Raw genomic sequence first — 12,824 nt, 5'->3', positions numbered from 1 at the left:
AATTATAACATTTGGCAACATCACAAACAACGATAAACAGGGTCTCACATGGGCAAGTACGAGGCAGCTGCTTTACAAGGCGCACCAATGGCTCTGCCTCGCGTATGACTCCTGGGTCCTGGAGCGTGCACAAGGCTGCACAGACTCACCGCTGCTACTGTCACATTAACAGTTAAATAGCAATTTTGCAATACTGCATAATAGTAAATCATCTTCAAAGTGTTTTTATCAACTTGTGGCCCCTTCTGATGACCTTAGAAAGAAAGAAGAAAACATATATGTGATCTATACACAAGTATAGATTCCGCCCATGCAGTCGAGTCTTGGTGCTCCTGAATTAGGATACTGACCCGGGGTCTCCGCGTGCTTTACATATACAGCGACAGAGTCATTTTGTACCTCGCAAACTAACAGCCTGCTCCTGCTGGCCTCTTCCACGCTGACTCACTCACCCGCTGGCTCACATGCAAGTTGAACAGGACCACAGAAGCCCAACAGTTACCAGTGCATTTTGTGAGCCCAAATCATCTCAATTCAAAACAGGACAATGAACAAGAACTGAAGCTTAAATGAAAACAGTCTAATTTTCTAGCAACACTACAGGGTTCTTGAAATCTACACTAACTTTGGTACAAAATACCGGAAATTAAAACACTGTAACAAAATCTACTGCACATGAAGCATTTGGAACATAAAACAGATCTGTGATGTTACCATGACACAAAAAGTAGGAAATACCAGCAATCGTATTTGCAAAGAAAATGCGACGGTTATTCTTACGCCACCAGTTAAAGTCTGTGTGCAGTAGCAGCTCCATCCACTTTGAGACTTTGCTCACTAGGCTGATTGCAAAGGTGCCTGAAAGATGATTGTGCTGTTGCCAGAATAGGGTAGCTGAACCTTTCACAGTCAAGATAAAGATCAAGTCAGATAAAGACCAAACAAGCTTTATCGGATACGCATACAACCATACAAAACCGAGGAGTGGTGTGCAGCCCTGGTTAGGAAGAACTCACAAGTGCAGCCAATAACCCAGAAGTCCTGCGAGCCTTGGGAACCTGAAAACAGCACGCTGCAAAAAGTGAGGCTAATTCAGCTTCTTTGAACTGAGATTCAATATACTCACGGGTCTGAAATGTTCAGAGTTCCTTTTCTGGTCATCTGTTACAATTTTTTCTAGTTCCTTGGAGGTTTACCTCAATAATATCGGATATCCCAGGCCCAGTTGTGCTGCTCCTTTCTATATCTTCCCAAGCACACTTTTTTGTTTACTATCATATTCTTTGTTCTGCATAGAAATTTTAAGTCCCACAGTATCAGCTGCTCCTTTTGTTTTTTCCCTTTCAATCAGAATTTACTTATGGTAAATGTTTCATAGGCCAACGGGCTACATGACCCATAATGCTCTTCTCTGAATGGCTGTGGCAGCTTTGCCCAGTCCCAACACACCATCTCATTCATACCTTTCCTAGATGCTCCACTAAACAATTAAAAGTTCACTATTTAAATACCCACTTAAACAGGAATGTGTGTTAACAATTCTTAAAGAGGCAATTAACACTTCTGAGACCACTTGCCTCAGTTCTCTACAGCCATTCCTATCTGAAAATATTTGATTCATATTTTGGGTATCTCCTTTACAGTAATAAAGACTAGAGACTTGCTTGTATGTAGTCTTTCTCTGCCTCACTACCGCAACAAGGAGCTTTAATTTTCTTTATAGCATAGACTGTATACATATGTTCGCACATATATAAACTGCTGGCACAGAACTCAGCGTCCCTGAAAAGTAGAGGGACCCCTCACCCCCAAAACCTAAGAAAATGTGAAGGGAGGGTGAAGCCATCAACTGCCTCGCTGCCATTGAAGGGACAGACACTATTCCATTCCTGTCCTCTCCCTCTGTCTCCTTGCGCCAGGTCTAGAAATCACGGAATCAGTTAGAAAGCGTCAAATACAACAAACTGACAGAAAACTCACCCCCAGCTGGATAGTTTTATCTTAAATTAGGAAATTTAACCTACTCTTGGAAGCATCTACTAAGGGCCACACCTGGCAGAAGGGAGGGAAAAACCCCTGACATGACTGAGGGTAAGGAGAGGCAGCAGGGAGCTAAATCCCCCTCCTCTGGCAAGAGTGAGCTGCAAGGCTCTCGGGTACACGTGGGACCCCAGTCTAAACTGCTGGGAACCCAGTTTACCGTGTTATGCCTTGTTGAACCAGACAGCACCGTCTCCAGTAAAACCTGCATCCTGCAGTCCCAGTTACAGATCACATAATTGCATTTTCATTTCCGAGTAATTTCCAACTTTCTCTTCCAAATACATAACAAGAATCTAAGATTTTAGACTGAAAAGAAATTGTGATTGTTAATACAGTTCATGAATAATAAATTAAGTCATGCTTGAATTTACTTAAAACTCAAGCACACCAGGTCATTTTTCACATAAATAAAGCACTCAAAAAGTTCTAGCAGAAGGAACTACTTAGATTCATAACAGAACTGTGCTTTATTTGTTACAGCTGTTCCTTTATGATACCTGATCCTAGACATAAATTCCTTTGTTTTGGAAATGGCCGTTCACATACTGAGCCCAAAGCGTGTATTATCAGGGCAGATATAATTAATTTTAGCAGTGTAATAAACTGTATCGTTGCCTGGGAAATAAAATCTTGCAAAGGCTGAGTCATTCCCTTTGGTAATAAAATGATGATATGCTATAACTTAATGTAGATTAAAAACTGTACAATACTATCCAGGCTACCACAAAAGGAAGTTAATAAAAGCTGAGGGCGAACTCTAATAGGCCATTGGTTCTTCTGTCTTGTATTAGGTGTGCCATAAATCAACATTTTAAACCAAATGCTGTTGGTTATATTAGAGGTGAACTGCAAGAGCTTTTTTTTTTTAATACTACGGACTCGTAACTCTCCTCTTCTTTATGATGCACACAGAAACTTCATAGGTGAATATATTTTTCTATTTTTTTTTCTCCCCTACATATTTTTAGAATAAATAATCCATTGAAAAGATACATCTATGGTGTTTGAAAATGTGAAATCAAACCACAATATCACCCTTAGGGCACAGGTATTTCATATTTCAACAATTACAACACCTTAACAAGCATATGCTTTTTTCATGGTGCAGAATTTATTGTATTTATTTCTCTACGATACTACAGAATCATAGAATTGCTAGGGTTGGAAGGAACCTTAAAGATCACCTCGTTCCAACCCCCCTGCCACGGGCAGGGACATCTCCCACTAGATCAGGTTGCTCAGAGCCCTGTCCAGCCTGGCCTTAAAAACTTCCAGGGATGGGGCTTCCACCACCTCTCTGGGCAACCTGTTCCAGTGCCTCACCACCCTCATGGTGAAGAACTTCTTCCTAACGTCCAGTCTGAATCGACCCATCTCTAGCTTTAATCCATTCCCTCTAGTCCTACCGTTACCCGACATCCTAGAAAGTCCCTCACCAGCTTTCTTGTAGGCCCCCTTAAGATACTGGTAGACCACTAAAGGTCTCCTCGGAGCCTTCTTTTCTCCAGACTGAACAACCCCAACTCTCTCAGTCTGTACTTATAGGAGAGGTGCTCCAGCCCTCTGACCATCCTCGTGGCCCTTCTCTGGACACGTTCCAGCACGTCCGTCTCTCTCTTGTAGTAGGGGCTCCAGAACTGGACATAGTACTCCAGGTGGGGTCTCACGAGAGATCTATCTATACTTCTACTTGAGAAGCAACCTGGCACAGACGCAAATTCACCCTGGATCTCTCTACTCAGAGAAATACGTTGCAGAATGGGGACACGGAGACAGCTTCAGTGGCACGTAGTTCTGCGTTGTACTCTGCTGCAAGCATCAACAGAAAATTATGTGAGCAGCATAGGAGCACTATAATAAGAAAGCATCAAATATAGCTTAATGGGATGGTTAAGGGATGGGAGCATCTGTCACATGAGGACAGACTGAGAGAGCTGGGACTGTTCAACCTTGAGAGAGGTGCTCCTATCCCTGTATCTGACAGGAGGGAGTAAAGATGACAGAGCCAGGCTTCTCAGTGGTGCCCAGTGACAGGAGAAGAGGCAACGGGCACATACTAAGATACCAGAAGTTTAATTTAAATATAAAAACGAAAATAAACTAACATGTTGGGGTTTTTTAAACTGTGAGGGTAACTGTGCACTGGAGCAGGTTGCCCAGAGAGGTCTCCATCCTCGGATGTATTCAAAACCCACCCAAGACCCGGCCCTGAGCAACTGGCCCTTGCTGATCCTGCTTTGAGCAGGGGCTTGGACTAGGCAATCTGCTCCAGAGCACCATTCCAGCCTCAACAATTCTGTGAGTCCCTTATTTTGCACCTGCAAGCACACACGTTTCTGCGTCATTTCACAGCAGAATTTAATTTTGTTTCACTCTTAAAACAAGAAATAAATTCACAGCACTTGAGGAAACAATATTAAGTGTAAATTCTGCAAAAACAAATGAACAGCCACTGATTCTAATATGAATAACAAACAACCATCAACATTTAAAAAAGTTATCACATCAGAAACACAGATCCTCTCCTACTTATTTTGCAGGACACCACCACAGACTCAAATTTGACCTAACACAAGACTCTATTCCTGGAAAAACAAGACCATAAATGGAAAGCATATGCATTTGATGTTTCCTGAATGTAATATTAAGGGAAACTAAATTCTCAGTATGATTTACCCCTTTGTAATTTATTTTAATCACTGCTAGTTGCAGTGGTTGATTATATTATTTACCTATGTTAGACATCTGTTTAAATCTGTCTCCATATGGGAAGAAGTGGCTTTTTCCAAAAGGCATCAGTATCAGTAGCTTATCGAAAGCTTTTCTAAGTATTAGAACAGACAAGCAATGATTCGGAGAACACGAGAGCATACCACCGAGCCGAATACAGAGAGGCCCAGGGCAGCCCACCCTAACCCCTGCCACACCAGCCTGCAGAGCACAACACTCTGTTCACATCAGGGACTCTGAAACTGATGTTTACAGGTTTTTAGAAGAACCGCGTCAAGTCCTGTCAGGCAACTACGGAGCATCACACTGCCCCGGAACAGGGAGCTGACAGACCCAGCAGGGCCACAGCCAGAACCGCGTCCCCAAGCCGGACTCGGGCGGCCGGACCAACAGACGGCAGCACGCCTCCCGTGGGCTGCGGCTCAGTGGCGATGGGGCAGGCTGCGGGGCCAGGGCCCACCACCCCTCCGGGGCGGGAGCCCAAGGGCCGCCCCCGGGCGGCGCCCGCCACCCTTCCCCTCAGGGCCAGGAGAAAGGCGGGGGTGGCGGCAGCCGGCGGCGGTGGGGCAGCCGCACCTCCTCTCCTCCTGTAAACCTCCCCTTCGCCCTGCGGCCGCTTGCCCAGCCCCGCTCCCGGGATCCAGCCAGCGGTGCCCCATGGGGGCCGCCCCCACCGAGGCGTCCGTCCATCCGTCCCTGCCTCCATACATCCCGCCCTCTCTCCCGCTCCTGGGCCAGCAGCCGCCCTCACAGCCCCCTCACAGCCCGCCCGCGTGCGTGCGTGCGTGCGTGCGTGCGTGCGTGCGTGCGTGCGTGCGTGCGTGCACCGCCCGGCCCCGCCCCCTCTCTCCTCTCGCGAGATGTGAGGCGCCCGTCGGGACATCCGGGGCCGCCGGTTGTTTGCGCGGCGCGGCAAGATGGCGGTGGAGTCGCGGGTTACGCAGGAGGAGATTAAGAAGGAGCCGGAGAAGCCCATCGACCGGGAGAAGGTGCCGGGGGTGGTGCCGCCTTACCTCTTGCGGCGCTCCCGGGCGCGGCAGGGCGGGCACCGGGAGTGGGGGGAGGAGGGAAGGGTAGGGTGGCTCCTCGTTGGGGGGGCGGTTGGGGATGGTGACCGGCCCCTCATCCCCGCCTCGCCCCGCAGACGTGTCCGCTGCTGCTTCGCGTCTTCACCACCAACAACGGGCGGCACCACCGCATGGACGAGTTCTCCCGCGGCAACGTACCCTCCAGCGAGCTGCAGATCTACACCTGGTGAGTGCGCGGCGGCGGCCCGGGCCCCCCCGCCCGGCCCTGGGGCACGGAGGCGAGCGGGGCCGCCGGCGGTGTCGAGGAACTTGCGCGGCTTGAACTCTTTCTGCGGTACCCGGCTGCAAGGGGGAGTTGATAGGCCTCGTTTAAAGCGAGAAACGTGGGGAGGATTCCGTGGGGGCGGGTGTGCGCTCCGCTGCGGTGGCGGGTCCGCGGGGGAAGGCAGCTGCCGCTGAAATGCGGCGCTTCTGCCTATGGCCACGGCAGCTCCGTCCACGGAAGCGCAGCTTCAGCCAAGTGCTGATTGCTGCGCACTGAAACTTACTGCGGTTGAGTTGCCCAATTATTGATGCTTGTCATCAGAGGTTTCTGTTGTGTTTGGTTATCACAACGAATCTGTTCAATACAGAGGTTTTCCTTTAGCTAATGCTTAAGTTTTGTTCTAACAGCCCTGGTTTTTTTTTTCAGTAGGAATAGTTGTCCCGTAAGGCTTGAGCTGTTGTGCGAATGGTGTGTTGGTTTTAAGTCAGAGCCTCTTCAGAGTGCAGTAAGGTGTTTCTTTTTGTCTCCTCAGGTAGCAGTGCTTCAACAGAGCTGCTTTTTATTGTTTTCAAATTTAGTTTGGAGGACTGTGTTAGTCTGCATTGCGAACATATTAGGTTTTGTTTATAGTGTTTTGACGAATGCTTTTGAAAGTGAATTGTGCTACTTTTAAAATCGTATTTTTCCTTCAAGATGTCTGGTAGGGTTATAACTTGTACGTTATATGGTTGAATAAATCCATTTTTGTGGCTAGCAAAGCATGCAGTTCTAATTTACTTCTTAATGGGATTTATGGACTCAGTCCAGGCTATTGATGGTGTCTGAGCTGTTGCCATCTGCAGAAGTCAGAATGGGCATTGTCTATCAACACACTGCTCCTTGGTTACTGGAAGCTTGGCGTGAGTGTACAGTCTCTATAACTAGAGCTGCTTTAGTTGTGATGATTGAGTCCTTTTGTTCTTGAAATTCTAGAAATGAGCTTTAGCACTTGTCTGGTTGAAGGCTGGGAAAAGGAGTGCTGCCTGTTAGGGCAGAAATGGAAACCTTATGCAAATGGAAAACCATTCATGATTTTTTTTCTTTTATTTTACATTTCCTTTAGTATTCAATAAGCTATTTTAACATAGATACCAACTTAGATGAGGAAACAGTACTCACTGTATAAATGCATTAATGCATTAAAAAAACAGTTCCTTGTTGTTTAAATAGTTATTCTTTTGGGAGACATGGAAAAGCAGATGTTGAAACAGGCACAAAGGTGAAGAGGCTCGTCTAATATAGCAGTATGTTAGAAGCTAATACAGCTAGAATCACATTTGTACTTTGTATGCTTATTTGTATGCTTTGTACCACATTTGTACAATATAATTAGAGCAATTTCTTGTCACTTGATGGTTAGACCAAAATGTATTGTTTGGAATGCCGTGTGGTTGTGAAATCAATAGCTCACCATGTAGCCGAAATGTAAGATCTTGCTTATCTTCAGGTATCGACAGAAAGTGTGCAAAGGCAAGGAAATGCATGATTAAGTTGTAGCAATCTATTGATTCCACCTTGAGTTGGATTGGGGAAGCTTTTTTTATTGTTTTTGCTGTTGAGAACTTGAATGGCTTTGTTTTTTTTGTTTAATCTAGGATGGACGCCACTCTGAAAGAGCTGACCAGCTTAGTGAAAGAAGTCTACCCGGAAGCACGGAAGAAGGGCACGCACTTCAACTTTGCAATTGTTTTTACAGATCTCAAGAGGCCTGGATATAGGTAAACGGCATTTCTTCTCTGGGTTAATAGAAGACTTCAGGCACTGGAGCCGTAAATTAATTTTCATTAACACTGATTTAAAGTTCAGAACGCAAAAATCAAATTTCTAAAGTTCTTGATAGCAGACTATATGATGACCACTGCAAACTCTACATCCTGCTTGGTGGCCATCGTTGTTGATGGGTTCCCAGAACAATGAGCCTGTGCGCTTGAAGGCTTTGGTTGCTCTATTGGCAGCCAACCAGAACGTGGACCTACAGCTTGAGATACAGCTTTGTTTGTGGTGATATAAGGGGTAGTAGGTCTGGAATCTGAGAATGTATTTGGGTTTTAGCAGTGATCCTGTTGCAGGTATCCATCTTGCAAAACTGTATGAGCCAACCTTTGTCAGCAACCAGTAGATATGTCCTTCTCCGTGGGGTCTTGTTCTGTGTGTGTATGGAAGGGGGCAAGGGATTCTCTAGTATTTAACTTAACACGGGAGAAGGTTCCCCCGCCCCTCTGCTCCATGAGAAAGAGGATTCGGTGTGGCTTTTCTTAGCGCACCTGGTAGCGGAGAGAAAAACGCCAGCATCCTGTGCATGTAGCTTAACGTGCAGAGGATGGCATGGCGGGTGGCCATGAGCCGCTACAGTTCCTGGTGTGGGCATCTAGAGAGATTTGCCTCTGCTAACCACCTTGCCTTTCCTCTCCTGCACGCAGGGTGAAGGAGATCGGCAGTACCATGTCGGGCAGGAAGGGCACAGATGATTCCATGACATTGCAGTCTCAGAAATTCCAAATAGGAGACTACTTGGATATAGCAATTACTCCTCCGAATCGTGCGCCGCCCCCATCAAGCCGCATGAGACCATACTAAGCTATTGCTTCTTTGTATGATCACATCTGTTTATTCCTACTTGCTGTTCTAAAGCAGGCTTCTTTTTTTTTTTTTTTGCTTTTGTTGCTAAGCAAGAACACCTGAAGACAAAGCTAAGCATCAGAAATGAAAGTTAACTTTTAAACCTTTTAGTTTATTTGTTTAGAAGAAACACTTATCTTTAGCAGTGCCATCATCCTATCCCTGATTGTTATAGTTTGAACAGTAAGTCAGCGTGTCCAGTGTTTCAAGACTTCCATAAAATACAACCAGAAGGATTACAGGTGTTCTGTAGTTCTGTCTTGTTTGGAATAAAGATTGATGTTATTAATCTTTTGATAGCGTGGTGGTTTGGTTTGTTTGTTAAAGTGGATTTCTGCAGAGAAATTTGGAAGTCGGCTTTTAAGCAGCAGTTGATACTGAAAGGAGGGCCAGAGTCTTTATCTGGTAACTTTTGGGCTTGTTCAGTAGAGGTAGGTGTCCTCATGGGGATTCCTTGTACCAGAGGATTTTTCTAAACCACTGCTGTTTGGATTTTGGAGGATGAGCCTGTGAGCCATGTGGTCGAAGGCAGGTAAACTCAGTGTTATGCTCCCTGACAACAGGGAAAGTCAGAAATGAGCTGTGTAAGGCTGCCTGTCCAGGGGCGTGAGGGCAGACCACTGCGGCTTCCAGGGGCTGCTCCGTCTTGTGCTGAGACAATGCCCATCCATGGACTGGGAGTGGCCTCAGTGGCACCAGTGTATCCCAGGATACTGAGAAGTCTTAACTAGAGGAAGGTGTGATTTGGCACACTTGCACATCATCCTTATTTGAGTTCTGAAGGAATTAGTGTCATCTTTAAAAACAGAAGGTATAAAGCTGTCTTTCAAGATCTTCCTTTCTTTAGAACAGTCGTCTCTCTTTGTTTTGATTGCACACCCCATCAGTAAAACATTTTTGAGCGTACACCCCCAAAATTGTTTATAAATAAATCATACACATGTACTACCATACTAATATATGCATTTTAAAACTACACAAAAATAGAAATGAAAAAAGGTGAAATACTTTAAGAATATTTTGAAATTGTATTTATTAATGATTCCAAAAATATTTTCTTCCTGCATACCACTTGTGTGCATGCTGCTTTGGAGATTGTCTTGTCTTGCACACCCCACTTTGGAGACCACTGTTTTGGAAGATGGGAGTGTCTGCAGAGACCTGGCTAGAAGAAATCCGGTGTTTTCAGATCAAGGTTGATGAAGGAGTGCCCAGAACTATTTCCTAATGAAGATATAATGGCTGGCGCTCTGTCCTGAGATGCTCTTGCCTGCAGTTTAGATGAACCGAGAAGAGGTCAGGCAGCAAGTCTGTACTCTGGCAGGACGTGTGGGAGTCCTGACCCTGACCACTGGGCTCTTGGCCAAGCAGACCTGTGGGGTGGAGGCAGTTGGCTCACATGCCTGGATCTCCTGGGCTGTTGACCACAAGCAATATATTGTCAGTGTACACTGACCAAGAGGACAACACCCAATTTTGGCTTCCAGACTAAGGAAGGTGAATACTGTAGCCTCTTTCCCTTAGTTATCTTCATCTAATGAACACCTATGATTTTGAACCTTACACTGACCACTCTGAGCTCTGTAAATGTTGCTGCTTGGGCCTCAGTAATGTAATTTTCAGAAATACTTGCAGCTTGTACTGAGCACTATTTTCTAATTTACTGTAACCTTTGGGTGTCAGGGCAAAGCCAAGGAGCAGTGAGGTACCAAGGTTCAAGGCTGTTCTGTGTTAAAAGTTACTGATGAAGCTGGAGGGTGTTGAGGGTGGCTAGTGGCCAGCTTCCAGAACCTCAAAATAGAGGAAGAGGTAGCAAAGGGGTCTTGGTTGTCCATGGGGAAACTGGAAGGCTGGTCTGCATGATGGACACTGCTCTCTGGGAGGCAGCTGATGCTGCCTGGTACCTTAAGGAGCAGGAGAAACAAGGGGTGGCTCATCTCCCAGGAAATCAGTGCAGCATGGAAGTTGGGGCCTGTGGCTTCCCAGAGTTCAGTGCTTGCCAGTTTCTTCTGTCACTGCAGGGGGAGATCTTGAGACATGTAGGTGCCTCTGGTCTTAGAACAGGCTCCAGCTGTCTGGGCTGTGAGCCCTGAGCATCCAGCATGTAATTACAGCATTGCACAGCCTCCCACCGAAGCCACGACAGACCTGCCATTAAAGGTACACAGAAAAATGGGCATTTCCTCCTTTTTCTGTACTGGTTTTTGCTTCAATTGCATTTAAGGATAATTATCAAAATTAAATGTCAGTATATAAGGCAACAGCAGCAAGGGAGCCTGTGTCTGTGACTCAGCTGCTCTGGAAGGCTCAGCTTTGCTGCTGGAATGGGAGACATGGCCCATTGAGGGCAGGGGCAGGTCTTCACACACTTGAGAGAAAAAGAGGAACAATGTACTGGCTTTATCTTTGGCGGCAAAATCCCCAGGAAATGAATATGCAGACCTGCCTTCAGTAGCACATCCTTCAGCTTGAGCGCTTAGGTGTGGAGTTCACCTTTGCATGACTTCCATGGAATTATAAACCTCAGCTGACCTCTTCCCTGGCTGCTTCGGGCTAAGCATCTCTTGAGAAAGAGATTTTCCCTCAAACACTTGCGCTTCGTACAGAAAGGTAATGCAGAAGTGAAAAAAGTTCAACTTTATGTACCTATTTTTATGGGGAAAAGACACTTGAGCAATCAGTCCTGTTAGGATTCCCTGCATCAAAAATCCACTATGCAATTGAGGCCAACAGCAGCGGTTTTGAACTCGGACATTGGGATACAGCGAGCAGCTGTGAGAAGAGTCAGTACTGGGTACAACCATCCAACTGTTGCAAGAGGTAGAATGGTAAGTTAAAGTTATCACTTGCTGAGCTTCTGCTGCACAGGAGGGAATTTACTCAGTAACGAGGTCATGTGTCTCTTTCCAAGCTACTATAAAAGCTAAGGAAGGATGTCAGTCCCTAAAAAGAGCAAAATATGTACAGCACTGTGGTTTGGGGAAAATAAAACATGGTCTCAAAACTCAACAGTGAGCAATCCCATATGCTCAGGAAGCAAAGTAACATAGACAACACTACACCCAGATCTGTCAATCTACAGGACTTGCTTTGTATGCAGCAATTTCATGAGGGAATTTTTGTCCCTCATCAAGGCAGCTGGATGAGAGGTTTTTTTTTCCCTTTCCTTTTTGGATGCTTAAAGCCCTGACAGACACAACTCTCAGTTTCATCTCTGCACTTTCACCAGCAACCACCCCTCCACAGTTCTTTTTATCTCCCAGCTGCATCAGGCAAAGAACTAGGATGATAGTTTTCAAAAAAAGGTTTCCTGACATCATTTCTTAGTGGTAAACCCTGCCGCCCGCAGCACTGCCTGCAGCTCTCGGCTCCTGCCCAGACCCCTCCAGGGATACTACATCTCTCCTCCCCCTTTGCAGTGACCCACCAGTCCTTGCCTTGTCCCTGTCCTTCCTCAGAGGGCCTCAGTTTTTCTCTGCCTCTAACCGGTGACAAACTCCTGGGCCGCTCATGCAGGTCTCTGGCCCCTGTGAGCCCCGGCCCCTCTGGCTGCAGCAGTGAGCTGGCTGAGCCGGCCATGGCCACAACTGCCCTGCGTCCCTCGCCTGTGGGCAGTCAAATGGACCCAGCTATGAAACCAAGGCAACTTCCCCTCATTTCTCAACTTGAATTAAATAAGATCAAAGGGATTCACGGACCTAGTCAGCTCCCTACTGTGGCAGCACGACCCTTATAAAAGCTTTTCTGCAGTGCTTTTGGGAGCAGCTGGCTGCATCTCAGGGGGAGGAACTGGTGTCTGGGCTAAGTCCCTCCCTAGTTAAGCAGCGAGGACAAGGCTCACACACACACTTTGTCAATAACCCGGGCTGCATCAGACACACTCCATGCTCCAGCACTGTGTTCTCCATCGGACCGCAGCAGGTGTGAGGACTTAAGTTTTGTTTTACTGCTCTGGAAAAAGCAGAAACAGTCCTGATGCAACAGGAAAACATTAAGCATCATCACCAAGGTCTCATTCTTGTGATGGAAAGCATGGAAAAATGAGATGGTCTCAGAAACTTTGTTGCGTCAGAACAAATGAATGACAACAGCTACAGTTG

General features: G+C 46.3%; 1 protein-coding gene across 1 annotated transcript; it reads left to right on the top strand.

Moving 5' to 3' along the window:
• The first annotated feature begins 5,564 nt into the window (after positions 1 to 5,564).
• Positions 5,565 to 9,021, top strand: SAP18 (Sin3A associated protein 18). Its single transcript, XM_074569448.1, has 4 exons — positions 5,565 to 5,762; positions 5,918 to 6,027; positions 7,701 to 7,823; positions 8,526 to 9,021. The coding sequence occupies exons 1-4, from the start codon at positions 5,691 to 5,693 to the stop codon at positions 8,680 to 8,682; spliced, it is 462 nt and encodes a 153-aa protein (XP_074425549.1). The 5' UTR covers positions 5,565 to 5,690; the 3' UTR covers positions 8,683 to 9,021.
• Positions 9,022 to 12,824: the final 3,803 nt, after the last annotated feature.

Source organism: Larus michahellis, chromosome 1 (genome assembly GCF_964199755.1).
Source record: "Larus michahellis chromosome 1, bLarMic1.1, whole genome shotgun sequence".
Classification (NCBI taxonomy): domain Eukaryota; kingdom Metazoa; phylum Chordata; class Aves; order Charadriiformes; family Laridae; genus Larus; species Larus michahellis.
The sequence above is the reverse complement of the archived record's forward strand: the minus strand, read 5'-3'. Positions and strand labels throughout refer to the sequence as shown.

Coding starts and splice junctions, on each gene's coding strand:
- SAP18 (XM_074569448.1), top strand. CDS start 5,691: ATGGCGGTGGAGTCGCGGGTTACGCAGGAGGAGATTAAGAAGGAGCCG. Junction 5,763..5,917: donor AGCCCATCGACCGGGAGAAG/GTGCCGGGGGTG, acceptor CTCGCCCCGCAG/ACGTGTCCGCTGCTGCTTCG. Junction 6,028..7,700: donor GAGCTGCAGATCTACACCTG/GTGAGTGCGCGG, acceptor TGTTTAATCTAG/GATGGACGCCACTCTGAAAG.